An 18,917-nucleotide genomic window follows, 5' to 3' on the forward strand; every position below is an offset into this window, starting at 1 on the left:
TGATTGAGAGCATTTGTACATAGTGCAAAATATCGCTGAAAGATTGCATTAGTTTGATGTTAACACGCTGTCGCAAAACAGAACGAACTTTAAACGATTTTGAAAGTCTGCATTTTGCTGAGTTTGCAAATTTGCCTTACGTAACATTTGTTTTCCCACATTTCTGTAGCTGCCGACTTGGTGCTGGGTATCCTCTCAACGCTGTTGCCGTCCTTTTTTCTTTGTTCCGCCTTGCTTGTTTAATAATTCAAGCGTTATGTTCTCCAAAGTTGTATCGCAGTTGACGGATCAGTTTTTTGTTTTCATTCAATATTTAATCATTTGACTTATACATTTTAAAACTGGCTTACAATAGTTGATAGAGTAGAATATTAGCAAGTTCAAAAAACAGTCGGAGTATAAATTTATAAGAAAATCACTTTAGTTTTAGTTGTCTCAGTTAATAAATTTCATTGAAATAATTGTCTCAAACGTAAAACACAAGAAATCAATCAACGCCCTGGAGTTTCATTTCTAATAAAAGTAAGTTTTACCGACGAGCAGAGAAAGTTTCTCTTTATTATTTCTGCAAAAGGCATTAACAGGACTTCTCTATGCCAATGCTGTGCATTAAAATTCGCCATATCTTTGTGATAAATTTTCCCATGCTTTCACCAGCTTGACTTTGATGCTTAGGGAGAAAAACCTGCTACCATGCGGATTACTTTTCGGAAGGTCACGCGGTTGTCGAATGTCGTAAAGCGTTGGTTTGTAAGATAAGTATGGTAAACTGATTTTTACGTCTTTTTTCGTTTTTACGAAATGTGGGTGACCATATGCCGTTTTAATGTTTACGAATTGAAAACTGAAAACAGCGGTGTATAATTTTGCGAAAAGCAGTTTTTGAAGTTGTTGAACATTTTAGGTGACTGCATAAACTATATTTCATAATGATGGAACACCTAATTTTTTTCGTTTGATGTATATGCAGATGAAACACGTAACATCATTTATACGAAATCATTCATTTTTCTTCCATGGCTCTCGACGAATTTTGACTTAAACGGCGTTTGAACAATCGAGGAAACTATGAAAACGATTTTAAGTATCAACACTCAATTGAATAGGTTATATTAAGTATGTTAGTACGTGAAGCAGTTTTTTTTTGCGGCGTTCGAGGAAGTTTGTCACGACCCAGCCTCTGATTAAGCGTAAGAATCATCATCTGCTGATAGCAAGATTAACTAATGCAACAAAACAAAAAATCTAACAAACTTTTGTAGCGAAAACTATGATAGAAACTACCAATAATAAAAATAAGAATTGCCTAATCTAGGATTGGGTAACACATAGGATGAAAATGTGAATTTAAAATCAACAAAACTATCAAAAAAATCAATGGTATGTTGTTTTTGACAGAGTAGTCAAGCGTCAATATATATTTTGTCGCTTGACTACTCTGTCAAAACAAAATATATTTTGACAGAATTCTACCAGTTTGAACTTACCTAGCAGATAACTGAACGATAAATTTGAAAAGGTCCGAAGCTGCTATCACCAGGTGGCACACGTAAGCTGTAACCAAAAATAAGAAAAAAGAGTGAAGCAATGGAGTTACGCCGTCGAAGTGAAAGAACTCGTCAGACCTATCTGTGACCACAACGAGTACAAGCCGATAGGAATGGTAGCAAAGGCGTTAGTCACAAAAGATTAGTTTGATAAGATTTTGTAGTTTGGTTTTCCACTGAAGAAACTCTCTTGAGCAAAAAAATGGAAAAATATTGTGGATGTTATTGGATCTTGTTTCTGTATTTTTTGGCGATTGAATTTCGTATTGGTCAAGCCAACGAGGGTAAGTTCAGTTACTTTAAAATAAATCCATTTTTTATTTCAATTTTGTAAGTAAATTTTAACGTTTCTTTGTTGATACGCGTATGCGTGTTTCAAAACTAATTATAATTTGTGCGAAAGTCAAACTAAGAAAGAAACATCAAATTTTTGTTTTTGTTCACCCGTTTAAATTGGAAGTAGCCATTAAATGTGTTTTCCAATAAACTGTCAAATCATGCTCTTGATGTAAGAATGTTCTCAGCATGTGAAACCTTGTATCGATATTGCGAACATATGAAGCCATGTTATGACACCAGCGCCTTCTGATCGATTTCTGCGGGTTTAATCAAACGTCCGAAGTCTCCACTTGTCCGACAAGTGCTTTCGTATATTCGAGTGATATCAGTCATCGCAAACATGTGTTTTCGGGTATTCGATTGCGGACAGTTTGAGCCACGTAATATGCGAACACGCAATCCTCGTGTTCCAAGTGTGTAATTTAGTTGGGGAGGACGTTAGTTTCACACGGACTTATCTGCAGGTTTATAACGTAATGCGCACATTTTAGCTGCTGCGCTACTGGCACCAACGACGCCTGAGCAAACAGTCATTCAAAAGTAGACGACGAGCAAACATACAGTCCGACATCTCCCGCGAGAATACGGCGTTTTCACTCAAGACGAACAAAAGCGTTGAAATGGCGCATTAAAGGCGAGGTGGCACATACACCCACACACACACTCTGTCTAACAAACGTGAAGACATAATAAATGTATTTCACAAATGTAATGGTGTAAGAACTAAATTACAGTTTGAAACAGGATGTATGCAACTTCCTCAAACAGGGCACCGCTGTCTCGTAAAACAATTAGGATTGGCAGTGTAAGTGCAGCAAGTGATTTGCCTCTGGCTATACATAGAACGTGTTCTCGCTACTCACTAAATTACATTTAAATTTCCTCTGCGCCACTTTTCTGGTTGCCGAGCCACGGGGTCAGCAACTGGCAACCGGACAAAGAAATTCGAATGATGTTAGATCATGAAATATTCATTTGCAATGTCCATCGTTTTTCGCGATCAATAGTTCATACTATTATTATTATTTGAGAATCGATCACACTGGCCCGTAAATAACAACAGTGAAAATGTTACAGGGACAGTGAAAATGCGACTTGTTTTTCAAATTGCAAATAAACAAAAAATCAAGGTTACTTCGATCACACAGGAAGTACGTGGCTGATTTTGGCGCTTCGCCGCTCACATTTAAACACAAACATGTCTGATCGTGGTGAAATCTCCCGATCCTCAACTCATAAGAAGTACTTGTTGGTAAGCAATGGGTGGAACTAAATTGAGTTCCCAAAAGTTTAAGGGCCCTTGACACACCAGCACCGAAGTACGTTGACTCGTCTGTGCGTGACACATCACTCCACGCACTACGCAAAATCTATGTTAATCCCCAAATAACTCGGGCATGAACCAACCGCCATTTATTACTTCACATATTATCTTTGTGTGTGTGTGATGCTGTGTTCAGCAAGTGATGTTGACAGGGAAGCGAAAATAGGTTCTTCACACCGGGAGCGTCTGTTAATATTTAGCTTAGTCTTTGTCGAAATACGAATGGTTTTAAAGAAAGCGACAGCGAACCCTTTTCCGTCGTCTCTTGCTTGGTCCCGATGTGGATATTTGCGCAGTCTTACTTCAATCGTTGACCTGGCGTGCTTGCCCATTCATGTGTAACGCCTCACGTGACCTCTTTTGTTAAGTAAAGCTGGGATGGTTGATCTCTGATTGTTTGCACATTTCTTCGTGGGTGGCGCAATGTTGGTATTAGGGATTCCGAATTCATGTGCTCGTGTCCTTGGGTATGGTCAGAATTCATGTTAATAATGTGTATTGGTCGATATGTAAACACATTGTCTCGCGATATAGTCGAAAACATAAACTACTGTGTATAGTTTGAATTAAATTAACGTAAAGTGTTTTTCGTTTGACAGCAATACTGATGGACACAAGAACAGCGACATCTGACGTGGGTTGGACGATGCCACAGGGTTCTCAGGTAAGTTTGCGATCAATTATGAATGCAAAATCTATCACTTCATGTGCGTGTAATCGGATTTAGTCGTGTAAATGCTAGCTAATACCTTAATTTGCCGCCAGTGTACACGATTTGCAGTCGGCGCGTGACCAAGTACATTAAGTTTTGTACAGTTAGTGAATTTCTTTTCTCAAAAGAGGGAATCATGATTTTTCATTTAAAGTCAAATCAACTCGTTCAAAAGCATGTGATTGATCTTTTCCCATGCGTAGAGCGCCAACACCTGCTAGACTAGTGGTGTGAACGCTGCCTGCAATTTACATAACATCGCTCCTTTCTCACAATTGTTAACACCAAGGCGGCCTTTGAGTGGAGGCAAACTAGTCATTTTCCTTTCCTTCGATACAACGACCTGACTCCCCGTGAGAAATTAGCAAAGCCTAGAATTACTTTATTTCACTTCAAGCTCACAAAGCAAATGCCACCAAATTAGTTTAACAAGTTTTGTTGTCACAGTTTTTTTGTTTCTTTTTCTTTGTGCACTGAACTTCAAAAATAACATGGGCCCGGTGACGTCTTCGGTCTATTGAAGTGCCAATAATAGCCGTGTTTCCTTTTAAGTAATTGCGTGTAATTTCGAGCGATCAGTAACGGCAGCAGAAACACGTAAACAGGGCAGGGGTTGGACTCGTTCGCATTAACGTCCTCCTCTTATGTCCCTTTCAAATCAGAATGCGTCTCTCGCCGGCGGCATATCACAACGTCTTCTAATGGGGGGTCAGTCGACGGCCGAACGACGGCGGGCGTCTCGTGATGTAAGGTCGATCAAAGAGCACACAGCTCGTACGTGCCGACCATCCCCACGTTGGCCGTAGTAACAGCTTTGACTTCCGCCTCGTATGTAAGGGAAACGGCAATTACAATGCTTTTTGGCAAGGAAGTGATTGAATAATTACCCTCGAGATATAATCTGGTGTTAGGTTTGGATATTGCACTTGTTTTCGAAATCTCTTCCACCAACAATATTAATACAGTGCTATGCAAACCGACAGACATCGCATACTTTCTAAGAAAAGTAACGTGTCATACGAGCAGTGACAAAGCGTCGCAGCGGGGTTTTCACAAGACGCTTGCTGTTGTAGCTTTGTTGTGACAAGACCCCGCGCGTTTGGTCACTGGAGTGGGGTTTGTACAAACAGACAAGGAAAATTGAAGACGTTTAAAGATAGCAAAAGATAGCGCCGTGTGGGATTTTACAACAACTTTCTTATTGAATAAATCCTAAAATACAATTTGCAGTTATGTCAAACTTTTTACACTTTCTTCATGATTTGGCTGCTACCGTCTTTACATAGGTACCTTCGCACTTCATATCTACATAACTCTCAGTCACGTTTTGGTTCCCAGTTGTAATAAAGCTATACTCCTGTCTGTTTTAGTGGCAAGAGGTGAGCAGTCCCCATCCGGATAAGAGCGACCGACGTATGTTGATGGTCTGTGGTATAACTAGATCGAATCAGAACAATTGGGTTCGAACGCCTTTTATACAAGTGGACGGAGCTCAACGAATTTTCGTCGAATTCGAATTTACTATCAGGTAACACTTAGTGGGGATAATATATTTAACTGCATCATGTTGGCGGCCAAATTTTAAATCATCATCCTCTCTTAGATCATGTGAGGACGTTCCGAATGTTGCTACGTGCAAGGAAACGTTCCATTTACTCTATTATGAAACCGATCGCGACGAGGCGACCACCACGTTTCCGCCGTGGAGGGAAGGAGCTTACATCAAGGTAGGTCGAAGGGAAATGGTTGTGGTGATATCTCGGGAAGAACACCGAAATGTTATAGCTTGCTAAACACAGACGAAGGGTAGGACCGGGGCTGACATTTGGAGGCGTGTTTATAAATCCTCGGTAGCTTTTTACTTTCATCCTGCCAGCTCAGGGGCTTTAATTCGAAACGACCCAACTTGCTTTTCACGGATGACAAGATGTAAAGTGACTAATATCTAAGTTCCAGGAACAAAACCATTTAACTAACGCTTGTGGTATTTTCGTCTTCTTCCCACGCGATACACCTGTGCTGTTCTCCAAATGAACAAAAACCCAATATAATACAAGCTGTAAAGCCTTTGGGGGTTATAGGAACAAAGTTTTGAACAAAATTTTCCCAAGCAATGTTTGTTTGTTTATTGCTCCCCTGGGTTAACAGGAATGTGGTATTAACTGATCGCAACTCGTATGAAGTGATCGTTGGGTGTGCCGCAAGCAGGCTGGCTGTCTTGTTTGCGTCAGGTTCTCACGGTATGGGAATTACACGCTATTTAGCATTCGTCTCTCCAATCGTGAAAACAAGTCTGCCTGTTTGCTCATCTGTTTTAAATGAACCTGCAACGTAAGGGGAGATTTTGTTGAGCTCAGCCCTGCGTTTGGTGAAAATATTCGAAGGACACCTTGATAGATTTATTGCTGTGTTGCTCAGGACAAACAGCCGAAGTGGCGAGGTTGCTGTTCCTCTTAATTGATTTCATGTTTTCTCACTGACTTCACATTTAAACCACCTCTGCATGTTCGGTTTTTGTCTGTATGCAAATTTTGGCTAAATGTATTGAACAATTAATTATCACACCCCAACCAGTGTAGCATGATAACCTAGGGCAATTTGTCTTGAGTTAGGTGTTACTCTCACTCAATTGACGATAATTGTCTTACAAAGGTGTGTTTTAAAGCTTGCGTGTAACTGGTACCAAAATCTAATTTCCTCTTGTGGTTTCGCGCAGGTTGACACAATCGCCGCAGACAAACGATTCCGTCCAGGATCGGAGGAAACAAACTTTGAGACCCGAGAAATTGGACCTCTAACCAAAAACGGCATTTACTTGGCCTTACAGGTATATGACATCCGTTGTTTGTTATCAAGTCCAGTAAAACAACTTTATTGGCCTTTTACTGTATTTTTTTACTGTCTTTCCAATTGGTTTCAGCAGTTTATGTAAACAAACACATGCTGATCGTCACGAGTTGTGAGTAAACCAATCGATGATTTATTGCAGGACACTGGAGCTTGTATGGCGCTCATGCATGTTCGAGTGTACTACAAATATTGTTCGCCGTCAACTCAGATTCTTGCGAATTTCGGACGAACCATCGCAGGTCCCGAAATGACATCCCTCGTGGAAGTGGGTGGATCTTGTGTCAGCAACGCCGTGACGGTAAACAAAACCGATTTCTTTTGTACTGCGCGTCGTAGTTGACAATGACCTCACAATTATAGGCAGACCCTACTTAAATGAGAAAATTCATTGAAGCATAAACGAAAATGAACCAAATGCTGATAAAACCAAGTGACAGCATTCCTTGCAAAAACTGCATAAATGGCCTCCATATGTTGCTAATTTATTAACGCTCAATGATATTATTTAATTGTAGGTTATTGGACAACTGGAACCAAGTTTGTACTGCAACGCAAAAGGTGAATGGACAGTTCCAAAGGGTTCTTGCGTCTGCACTGCTGGTTACGATCCCGATGAGGCTTTGACTATGTGCCAAGGTAATAACAACATCAATCTCTAAATTTTCCTACGAAATCCATCAATGCTGCCAGATCCGTTTTAAGTGTGATTAAACGCTTTATGCGTGGAGTCCGCGTTTTGATCAATCCCGACAGCTCGTTACGATGGTCAGAGCGCATTAAGACAAATAGTTTTGTGGCGGACAAGCTCCTTCGTTCGCTGATTTGATGCATTACTCTGCCGACCAGCAACTGCTGAATTTTCGCAGGAGCCATCGCCTGCAAAAATACCATAGATTTTTGTGCGGCGTTTTTACTAAAAGCCGCCCTGCTGAACTCCCCAACCCCTTGTTTGGTGTTGCTGGTTCACATCAGTTCGGGTTAGTGGCTTGGCGTGGGCATTGTGGCGGAATATCTTCACAGGCGCGGCTTTCTCGGTCTTCATCGTAAATCCACCCCTGACGTACTACTAGTTCAAATACCCTGGACGAGAAAATTTGGATAGCTCATCTAAGCTCCCCGAAACGTCACTCTTTGTTCGTCACGTAAAGTTGAGCTAGACACTATGGCTCATCTTGTGTGTCACGTTGAAACATCGCATTGAAAATCGGTAGTAAATGAAACGTATCGATTTCCGATGTACTTATTTTGTGCACTGCAGACACATGCGGTCGTCTTTTAGTTAGAGAATGTTAGTCAATGTCACGTTTTGTCAATGACGAAACAAATCAATTTTTGTTTTTTTAGACTTGTCTTTATTCCAGTTTTTTGTCGCTGTTACATTTTGGAAACCAGCAAACATTCTTGAAATATATTCTGCGTTATTGCCACGCACGCAGTGAATTTGTGACAAACTGAAATCAGTCGAACTATGTTTTGTCATCAAAGCAGATCAAATAGTTCCGCAACAAAATGTTTTGGGACGACTTGTTGCAATGTAACCTAGCAGTAGAGAACTTGTTATTTTCTGAAGCTCCGCAGTTTCGTCCAACAGTTTAATGCGCGTGAACGCACTTGGAGTTTTATTACCTTCGTCCAGGCCGGGCATTCGTCGCATAGCAGTGTTGCTCTCAAGCGCGAGCAAAGTCTTTGGTTCAGTCCCAACCCGTGAGGGCACGACTAGCCCTCGGATTGCGTGCAACTCAACCGGAACTTCGACGACGCGCTTTTTATTGCCGTCACCTTGTTATGACCTGGTCGGTGCCAGACTAGTTTATACAAACAAAATTGAGACAACCGGCGTCGGTTAGACGCGAAAAAATCGTACGTGTCGTAATTAAAAGTGGAATATTACTTTTGGTTTTTGTTAGGGAATGTTAAGGTGCGACGGGATTGGGGGATGAAGGTGTGGTATTGTTTTGTTCAATTTGTTTGCAAAGCACAATAATACTCAAATTTCCTTGCCTTGTGGTCTAATTTAAGAAGAAACTAAATTTTAAAAGAGATATGAATAAAAGCTGATTTTTTTATTCTTATGGTAAGGGCAACTGTCTATAAAATTGTTTGACGTAAAACTTCGTGTTTATTTGTCAATAAATGGACAGTTACGGTTGTTGATGCTGATAACATAAGTCGCGTGGGAGAGCATTCAAAATAGTGGCAAGCCCTTTTGCTTTCCACGCTTGCTCCGCCCATTTCCCAACCTCTGTCTGTTCACGGCGAACAAACGGTTGGGATTGGAGAGGCATTCTTTCCACAATGACGAATAAATCAATGAAAGCGTTTAGTTGCCGATTTGGAAGACAGTTTAGTCTTTAGAGTCAGGGCCAGACAGTACGCATATTTTTCGTCAATACCAACAAGCGCACGATCCACAATGCCTTCCCCTTTCGCACTAAAAAAACGGTGAATGGGTCTCGTGAATGAATTATCTCCGCGGAGATTAAGGCCCGTCCGTTTGGTGAAACCCTAAGCCAGGGGCGGAGCAAGACAAGGTTTTCGTTTTTAACCGCAGTGATGCGTATTGTGCACAACTTACAAAAACTCAATCATGTATTCCTGTGTTTTGTACTGGCGCGGTGCATGGCGCTTTTGGACCGTATCTAATTTGATGATTATATCTTCGCAAAACTCAACGAAACCTACTGGAAGGTGAGCACTAAGCACAAACAGCATCACATTCTCCTCTGCGCTTAATTGGCCAGTGCAATGTTGCACCTATGTTGGTTAAGTGCACGCCTTTGGATTATTTCGCTTTAATACCCAGAGCCGTTTACACTTTTTGCCATTGCTTGACTTTAAGCTTTTTTAAGACCAGTTAATGTCAACACTGCGCCAGACACCTTGGAGGCGGTTTACAACAAGTGACGCAAGCATGGGCTGTTGTAATTACATTCGCAATTCCTCCCTTTTGTAAAACAAACCGCCGCATTTCACAAGCCACGCACCCCAGGCATACCAGGAGATTTGGAAACCGGTCGTACGCATCACTGAACCTGACACCTTAACCCATTGCGGAATGGAATAGGAAGCCGCTTGTTGAGTGTAAACAGTAGCCTAAAATCAAGTCTTGTAAGCGGTGGTAGTTTGGTATGTAAAATTTTGTGGGAAGTAGGATGACGATGTCATTGACTTCAAATATTGCGAGTAGTTGTTTAAATAGCAAACTCTTGTACATGTTAGTCCTTCAGTCTCTGGTTGTTGATTGCTGACTTGCGTGCTGCATTATACATAGCTATGATAACCGCGGAAAACGTATAGGTAGTTGGCGAACGAGTGTGACAACTTCGGTGCTTTTGAACCGACGGAATTCAAAGCCCGCACCGGACAATGGCTGCCCTTTTTATATCCGCACGCGTGAATCTGTTGCGACAACGTGCCAATTGACAAGCTAATAGAAATTACAGTCTGTATTGATTCGCTTGACCGAGTAACAAAGGTGTCGTCCATTCCTGCTCACGCTATGTTGGGTAACAAAACTTAAAAGTTTACATAGGACAGTTGTTGACCGTCGTCACCCGAGGTAACACAATGATTCCCAAACACATGAACTTCATAAACACGTCCAACTTTTGTGAGAAGCTGGACGAAGATTCGTTTTACATTGTTCTGTCAACCGAACCCTTTCGTCACCTGTTTGGTCTTTTGTCCTCACAATGAGGGATATAAGGCCTGGTGAAGTTTTAAGTGAGAACTGTTGCGTTTCTCAACAACTGCCCCAGACAGTTGCATTTGATGTGAATGCCAACCTCACCTCACGAAACCTGATCCACAACATGGTGCCGCGCGTTTCCGAGTTGCAGTTAAAACTTAATTCAATACAATACGAAGCACTTGAAAAGTAAGGGCCCGGTGACAGAAATAGAATATCCGTTTTTGCATTCTTGTGCGTGAGGATTCTTGGGGAGAAAAACAGCATGAAAATGCTTTGTAGCAATTTTTTTACTTCAATACGTTTTCACATTATATTTCACATTTGTTTGTAAACTATCTTTCAGCTTGTGGTCGTGGTCAATACAAGTCGGAAGATGGAAACACACCTTGTCAGCGTTGCCCACCTTACAGTCACTCAAGAGATTATGCTGCTACTTCGTGTGAATGTATGTACGGTTACTACAGGGCACCAAGCGACTCACCAACCGTCGCCTGCACAAGTAAGAAATATTTTCGCACTTCACTGGCAAGTTTATGTAACACCTGGGTGTTATAATGTTATCGAGCCGTGGAATCTAGTCTTGATTTCCGATCATAGAAAGGTTAATGCAATTACGGCGTGTTAATAGACTAACTTGAACTAAATACATCGGTGATTTCGCCCATCTTCGCAACAAGCACCCAAATTAACCAACGAACGTCGTAGATTAACCGCTGAATGGTTTGACGACAATGAACGCCATTGTTAGAATGTTTGTGTCATTTCGCACAGGAAAAACTCTGGCATTCACCAGCACCCGAGCGCTCAAGCATTTGTAGCCTTCCTTTTAGAGTTCCTTGTCAGGTTCTTGGCGAAGCGGCACCGTAACGGAAGCGTTTGAAAAACCATTAATTTTTAAAAGCAATATCGCGCGACTGGGTCGGCCACCGCGCAATCGTTTCAAATAGATCCACTTCAAAATAGGATTTATTTATCGAATTTTGATGGAGATGACAGGCGAGAATTTAATATTCGTTTCACATTGTTAATAACTGATTCGCGAAAATCCTTCAATTTTCCTTTCCAAGAGGTCCAAAGTTGTATGTTGTTGGGTCTGTTTATTTACGGATGTAAAATTTTGCAGAAACGCCCAGCAAACCGGAAAACCTCAGGGGTTATGTCAACCAAACAGATGTTAAACTGGCCTGGGATCGACCGCTACACGACGGTGGACGCGACGATATTTCTTACAGGTAACTACCAAACCAATTAGAAATCAACCATGAAAGACAGAGCACGAGCACTGCTACAAATTAACTACTTTCAATTACCACATCCTCAAAGTGTGTGGGAAAACGGAATAGTCTGTAAATCCATTACGTTGATCAGGAGTTAATTGCTTGCTCGCGGGTAAAGGCGGGGCCCATCGACGTCAAAAAGCTTCTTTTTAAATTCAACTTCAACTGCTGCTTAATGTCGGTGTTTGCTTGTGACCGAAACCGCGGAATGTCTTCCTCAGACGCACGGACCAACTTTTGGGTTTAAACATCCCCTCAGTCGCAGTTTCCTGTAAATTTGAACCGGACGTTGAAGCATCCTGGGCTAATGGCGCGTAATTTAATCACATCGGGCGAAACTCGTGCTACCACGAGAGTTGGCTTGTCACCCGCGCTGTCCAATTTGCAAAAGAAAATAAAGCTGCATCCAATGCTAATGAAGACATCCCTTACCCTCAAGGGTGTTCCATTTAAATTCAGCATTGACAGCACTGCCATCTGAAAGGGGATTTACTTGGGTAATCTTGCAGGTTTGCACTGCGGATTACAATACCCGTATTAGTCATGCACCAGAGCACACAAACACCACAGCATCAGATTATTATCATTTCTCCCACTTGTTATCCTTTTTAGCACGGAACGGGATGTTTTACCCATGCAGGTTTTTTAACATGTGTTTATTGTCAAATAGGATCGAGTGCTCGCGATGTCAAAATCACTTCCAAGATTGTGTACCTTGTGATACTGGAATCGACTTCAAACCGGCACAAAATGGCCTCACACGAACTTCAGTCGACGTGCAAGATCTCAGCGCCTTCGCTTATTATAAATTCAAGGTGGGATTGTAATATTAATGAAGCTTAGTGTATCCAGACTGGCGATCAATATCGTACTTTCTGCTGTCTGTGGATGCATATTGGCTGTGACGTTGCACTATAAGGAATCTCAAAAGCGCACTTAAAACGTATTTTTTCGAGCACTTAATTACTCAATTGCAATACAGTTTAAAGTGACAGAAATATTTTTGTCAAGACACTATTGCAATGTCAACTTGAATGAAAACATTTATAAACTTTTTTCGCAGGTGTTTGCGCGCAACGGAGTAAGCGAGGTGGCCGCACACGATCTCAATGAGAAAAATTTCGCTACCGTGACTGTGGAAACCAGTCAAGAAGGTAAATGAAGTTGGCGATGTAGGCTGCAAAACGGTGTAATGTCTCCCCCATGAATTATTACTTCCGCGTCGAAAAGACAAGCCTTAAAATATCTTGCGAGAATACTGTGAGCTCTTCAGCCTTGCGTTGCGTTTAAGAGAAGGCTTCTTTACGGACCGCTGCGATTGCCTCATCTGTTTACATTTTACGAAATCCAACCGTGGAAACGTTGTGGTTTTTTACCTCTCAAGTAGCGTCCACATTGTCACAGTCAATTTTTGCAGCTCCCTCCCCTGTTGTGAATGTGGATATTTCTGATGTCATGGCCGGATCCTTTTTGGTTACTTGGTCAAATCCAGTCACTGAAAATGGACCAGCAGTTCGATACGAAGTGACGGTTGTTGCAAAAGGCAACAACGGCCAAGAGGACGAAATAGTGGTGAGCAATACGAGCAAAGAGTCCATGAAAGTCACTGGATTGTCCGAAGGAACGGAATACATCGTTAAGGTACAGAGCAACGTCCTTGACTGCTTGTACATGTTTGTTTTTATTTATCCTGTTACCCAATAATTTATCCTGTTAACCGCGCTGCAAACGCTGGTGGCTTGATAAACCACAGACCTTAAACTTTACACTTATTTTCCGCAATTCACAAACATTTAGCAGAGCCATGGATAAATGCGTTTGTGTTTAAACTCAGGTCCGTGCAAGCACTTCGGCTGGTTTCGGGCCATTCAGCGACCCGGTTAAGACACTGACTGGAACATATGAGACTACAACCAACCATGCGAACAAAAACAAAACTGATCCCAACACATTGCATCTTATTGTAGCAATTATTGCTGGATCCGTCCTTGTACTCATTGTCATTGCTGTCGTCTTCTTCTGCAAAAAGTAAGTCGGAACATTGAGATTAAATCAATTGTCAGTTTTTTATATGGTCCGACACACAAAATTAGATCAATTCAGTAGGAACAAAATTTTGCAAAAAAGCAACGAATTTGGAAACTCGTATCATGTTATGTTAAAATTTTTTTGTATCGAAACTACGCTACGAGTAGAAAAACTATGAGGAAATAATTTCGTGTCCTGGTGTTCAAAAGAAACAAACCAGGTGTTGTGAGGTTCTTTTCTTGCTCAGGCGCAACCACAAGTTCCGCTCGTCGAAGATGGACTTTGAGAAGTTTGCGATGTTGCCAACAAGTGCTCTGAGGTGTAACAGTGTCTACCCACCCTCCATACATAAAACATACATTGATCCGACCACATACGAAGATCCGAACCGAGCAGTGCTTGATTTCACCAAAGAAATCGATGCAAGTTACATATCGATTGAAGAGGTGATTGGTGGAGGTAAGCACTGCGTAACACAACACATAACCTTTGTTTATTGAGCTTGCAACTGTCTGTCATCAATCACTCGTTAGATGAAACAATTTAACCTCGCATGGATTGAGTGATTTGCCGTTTATTCATTCTGAGTGAAAAACGCCAACAGAAAACTGATGGAACTGCTTTCGCGTAAAAAACGTGTCAGGTAGATTTACTTGTAGCGTGATTTGCAACACAAAATACTTCATCGAAATATATTACTTCCAATCAACCTTATTACATCGCTACCATCTGATACTTTTGCGACACTTTCACAAACCTAGTTTGTCAATGAATTTCGTGCTTATCCGGTTTGCTTTTGGTAATATTTTACAAAACGAATGGATGTATGATTAGAAAGTAAAAGGAATCTTATTGTCACCCACATTCAGGCGCCCAATATTCAAGCGTGGCTAAAAATCGAAAACTAGAGATTTGTGAACGATGCGTGAAGAGAATCTATAATCTGTGTCGTATTGTCAACGCTACGTTAAATCCTATTGATTGCTTTCACAGCGCGCATTGTTCAGGTGCCGTCTCCAAGCGCTTGGCATCAGATACAGAAGTCGAATAAAGCGTTTGTGCTTTTAGTCCCACCCCCTTCCTGTCTAATAAAAAAAACATTAAATTATGTGGTGATCATAATATAGATAAGGATGTTGTCCAAAGCGTTTTGTTTGTTATTCGAATAAATTCGATGGGTTCAAACCACGAAATCCTGGGTCAGCAGAAAATTGTTCGGGCGCGTTTTCTGGTATGTGGGACTGCTTGTTATAACAAGCAAATAACCAATGTGCAGGTGCATCACGACCCTTCGCCATCAGATAAGCAAATTGACTCAAACGCAGCTTGTTTGCGGTGAAGTTACGTTTTTCAAACCAAACATTTTTTAACTGCTTCGTTAGTATGATAAAATGCACACAACGCAAACATGGCTGATGTATCCAATCCTAATGTGTCAATAACAAAATGTGATTGATGTATGTGAGTTATGTTTGCAAGATTGCTTTTAATCTCAAGAGTGCATTGAACTGTACTTCCTTTCATGTTGGCTGACTGCGCTTTCACTGGTGCTTGCTTCCCGATTGATGTTGGCTCAAAGAATCCGATGAAATATCTCCTCGTCATGTGAAACATGGCATTAAATTAAATTGCTTGATTTCGCAGGTGAGTTTGGCGAAGTTTGCCGCGGGCGGACGGGATTGCCGTACGGGAAGGGAGAACAGCAAGTAGCGATCAAGACACTCAAGTCTGGCTACAGCACACAACAGAAGCTGGACTTCCTCGGCGAAGCTTCAATTATGGGTCAGTTCGATCATCCCAATGTCATTCGTCTGGAAGGCGTCGTCACCAAAAGTCGGCCGCACATGATAATCACAGAGTACATGGAAAATGGCTCGTTGGATGCCTTCCTCAGGGTGAGTTGCTCCACGAAAACTCAAAATAATTGCACCATTGTTTTGTTAACACTTCAGTTCCATTACAAGCGATCGCAACACAACATATTTGCCGAGTTTCTTATGTCACGCATAAATACAGACCTGTACGAACCTTTCACTGTTTGTCAGCGTAAATCCCCTGATTTCTCAATCCTTTTTATGGGACCAACCTGATAAGATCTACCTGTTTTAAGAATTGCAGATGTGGAGATAATACCGCAAGCCAGTTTACTCTCTTCGGCTGTCGATTTGTTTATGGCGCCCTTTCCACGCTTATAATCGTTAAATTCAGTGTTTATTTTTCGATGCACGTTTTTAATGTTATGCAGTCTGTTTGCTTATATGATATCTCAAGGCCTGTATGCGATTTAGTTTTGTTCGGTTTAGGCATGTGATTTAAACCATCTTAACATCAAACAACAACGTATACAACGTTCGGACATAAGTCTTATATATAAATATATATGTTTTTTTTAGAAACACGATGGGGAATTCACAGTCATTCAGCTTGTTGGAATGCTTCGCAACATTGCAGCGGGGATGAAGTATCTTTCTGACATGGGATATGTTCATAGAGACTTGGCTGCACGAAACATTCTCGTCAACGCCCAACTTATCTGCAAAGTATCAGACTTCGGTCTTAGCCGAGTATTGGAGGAAGATGCTGATGCTACTTACACCACACGTGTAAGTTATGACAAGCAATTAGTTGTTCAAAAATATATTTTACAACGCAAATATTTCAAAAAATATCTTTGCACAGGGTGGAAAAATACCAATCCGCTGGACGGCGCCAGAGGCAATTACTTATCGCAAATTTACGTCGGCAAGCGATGTGTGGAGTTACGGTATTGTTATGTGGGAAGTGATGTCATACGGCGAACGACCTTATTGGGGAATGTCCAACCAAGATGTAAGCTATTTTTTGTCATCAAACACACTAAGTAATAGACTGAATTTCCGAAAATAAATCTGCTAAAATACATCACTAAACAAGATTTGTTTTTTTGTAGGTTATTCAAGCAGTTGGCACTGGTTACCGACTTCCAGCTCCCATGGATTGCCCCCAAGTTCAACATCAACTCATGATAGACTGCTGGAAGAAAAACAGGAATGATCGTCCGAAGTTTGGACAAATTGTCGCCTCCCTTGATCGAATGTTGAGAGATCCCTCACAGCTGAAAGCTATTGCAGGGAATGAGTAAGTTACATGTAATTATATTTGCTTAATGGTGGCTTACTAATATTGCATAATAAAACTATTTCAAATAAATCTTGCCCAATTCCTTCCCCTGTTTTCTGAAAAGACAAGCGATGTTAATGCCCCTGTCACAATAATAATATTATTTTTTTGTTGAAGTCAAAATGGAAACGGGCGCCTAATTAATGAACATGATGGCATGGTTAAATTTGGTTCTCATCGATCGACTGAACAAAGTGAAGCCTCCACTCTGCTGCTGGAAAACAGACGTGAAAAAGGAAGCGAGATTTCCGAGATTTCACGCAGTCACGTCGATCTCTCCTCGCTCGGCAGCTGGCTGGAGAGTGTTGATCAAGCAGAATACAAGGAAAACTTTATACAAAACGGATGCACTTCGCTAGAGCAAGTTCTTCAACTCACCATAAGGTATAGTTACATTAACAACTTGTCATTATTGATTAAAGTCACAAACATCCTGCAGATCGGTACAAGTCCGTTTCATTTGTTGAAGTTTTTTTAAACTGCAATTAAAAATGCATTGTAATATGTACATCGATTTATGTCGCTTTCAGTGATCTTGAGCGACTCGGAATCACCGATATTGATCATCAGGACAGACTGATGGACAGCATTCGTGGCATGCGAAGCATCAATTATCAAAAACACGACATCACCCAATACCATAGCGGGACATTAACTGGTATCCCAGTGTAACAACCTGACATAAACATATTCCAAACAAGTCCACCGCTTTTGAATTTAATGGCAGGAGAAGAAAAGTTATTGTTATCATAAAGCAATCGAAAAATGTGAAAATTTTATGCGTGTCGTATTAAACGATTATGCGAATCTTTTGCTTTGGCTTGATGAGTGTCGATGTGTACCATGCTCAGAAGCTTAGTGTATGTGGTTACTTTTGTCATGCCAAAGAAGAAACACAAGGTCTCTTACTGCTTTTGTGTCTAAATATTTCTGTCTTAAATCTGAACACAAACTGTAGAGTGCCGCACGTTAACTTTTACTATTTGCTTGCTACCAATGGTACTCTAACCGAAAATGTTCGATTGTGCCAGATACTTCCTATGCCCTCTGATTTATGCTGCAACCATTTTAGCTTACCAAAGCTTCTTTTTATGCTCTTTTGCGTTTATCTTTACTTTTATTTATTTTTTTCCACTGTGCGAAGTTTCCTTGCGAATCAATAAACGTTGTTAAGTATTTGATTTTCGTGTGTGTTCAGATGTTGGTAGAAAAATCCTAAACACAAGATCTATCCTATGTTTACTAACAAACTATTAAATTTATCCAATTTTGTAATAAGCTGTTCATCACTGTAGGAACTAATTTATTACTGTACAGAACCTGCAGTATTTGGTGTACACTGCACCTCACAAAAGTTTACATTGTCGTACTCCCCTGTTGGCTTTTGAAGGACGCATATTGGTATTTCTATGAAAATTAGTTTTGGTGCTGGGAAATGCCCACCGTGTAGACCTGGCTGTGTCACAATGGAAAGTCATGCATCACCAAGCAAAGCAGTGACGCAATTAAGTTAAATTTACGGTTGAATGAGCGCACATGTGCGTGCTGTTGTCATTGCGAATTTTAAGGTGTTTGGGGCAGTTTTAGTGGGGTTTTGAGCTATTCCAATTAGGTAGTAACTTGCTGGTGGGTGCTGCTGAAATTTATGTTGAAAATGGAGCAAAAAAATCAGGCTGTATTTGTGGAAAAATGAATCGTTTAAGTGGACAATCATTTGTGATTTTATGAAAGGTCCATTTCATATCTACAAATTTTGATCAAAATTAGTCTCCGAAAAAATGGTTTAGCCACCCCCCTAGGGCCAGTTGCCCTCCTGGTTACTCAGTATTTTGTTTAAAAGAGCAACAAAAAATGGAACTGGATTTTGCAGACAAATGAATCGTTCAACTACCCACTGATTTGCATTTTTTGTAAGTTCCAACTCTTCTCTATGCGATGGCATCAAATTTAGTTGCTGAAAAAGTGTCAAAGCCCTTCCCCAAGGGCTGGG

At 41.0% G+C, this 18,917-nt stretch overlaps 1 protein-coding gene across 1 annotated transcript; it reads left to right on the plus strand.

Annotated features, from left to right (window-relative positions):
• Nucleotides 1-1,639: 1,639 nt before the first annotated feature.
• LOC145901966 (ephrin type-A receptor 4-like) lies at nucleotides 1,640-18,108 on the plus strand. Its single transcript, XM_082989792.1, has 20 exons — nucleotides 1,640-1,831; nucleotides 3,810-3,874; nucleotides 5,293-5,450; nucleotides 5,526-5,649; nucleotides 6,639-6,749; nucleotides 6,912-7,070; nucleotides 7,288-7,408; nucleotides 10,807-10,962; nucleotides 11,587-11,695; nucleotides 12,411-12,555; nucleotides 12,804-12,894; nucleotides 13,158-13,381; nucleotides 13,575-13,768; nucleotides 14,016-14,227; nucleotides 15,413-15,663; nucleotides 16,162-16,371; nucleotides 16,448-16,597; nucleotides 16,698-16,885; nucleotides 17,045-17,311; nucleotides 17,458-18,108. Exons 1-20 carry the CDS (start codon nucleotides 1,750-1,752, stop codon nucleotides 17,597-17,599), a joined length of 3,159 nt encoding a protein of 1,052 aa, XP_082845918.1. The 5' UTR covers nucleotides 1,640-1,749; the 3' UTR covers nucleotides 17,600-18,108.
• The last annotated feature ends 809 nt before the right edge of the window (nucleotides 18,109-18,917 follow it).

Source organism: Ascidia mentula, chromosome 5 (genome assembly GCF_947561715.1).
Source record: "Ascidia mentula chromosome 5, kaAscMent1.1, whole genome shotgun sequence".
Classification (NCBI taxonomy): domain Eukaryota; kingdom Metazoa; phylum Chordata; class Ascidiacea; order Phlebobranchia; family Ascidiidae; genus Ascidia; species Ascidia mentula.

What these genes read in the sequence shown, in the direction of transcription:
- LOC145901966 (XM_082989792.1), top strand. Translation starts at nt 1,750, where the DNA reads ATGGAAAAATATTGTGGATGTTATTGGATCTTGTTTCTGTATTTTTTG. An exon ending in ACCAACCGTCGCCTGCACAA is followed by an intron (nt 10,963 to 11,586) that starts GTAAGAAATATT and finishes AAAATTTTGCAG; the next exon opens with AAACGCCCAGCAAACCGGAA. An exon ending in GTCGTCTTCTTCTGCAAAAA is followed by an intron (nt 13,769 to 14,015) that starts GTAAGTCGGAAC and finishes TTTCTTGCTCAG; the next exon opens with GCGCAACCACAAGTTCCGCT.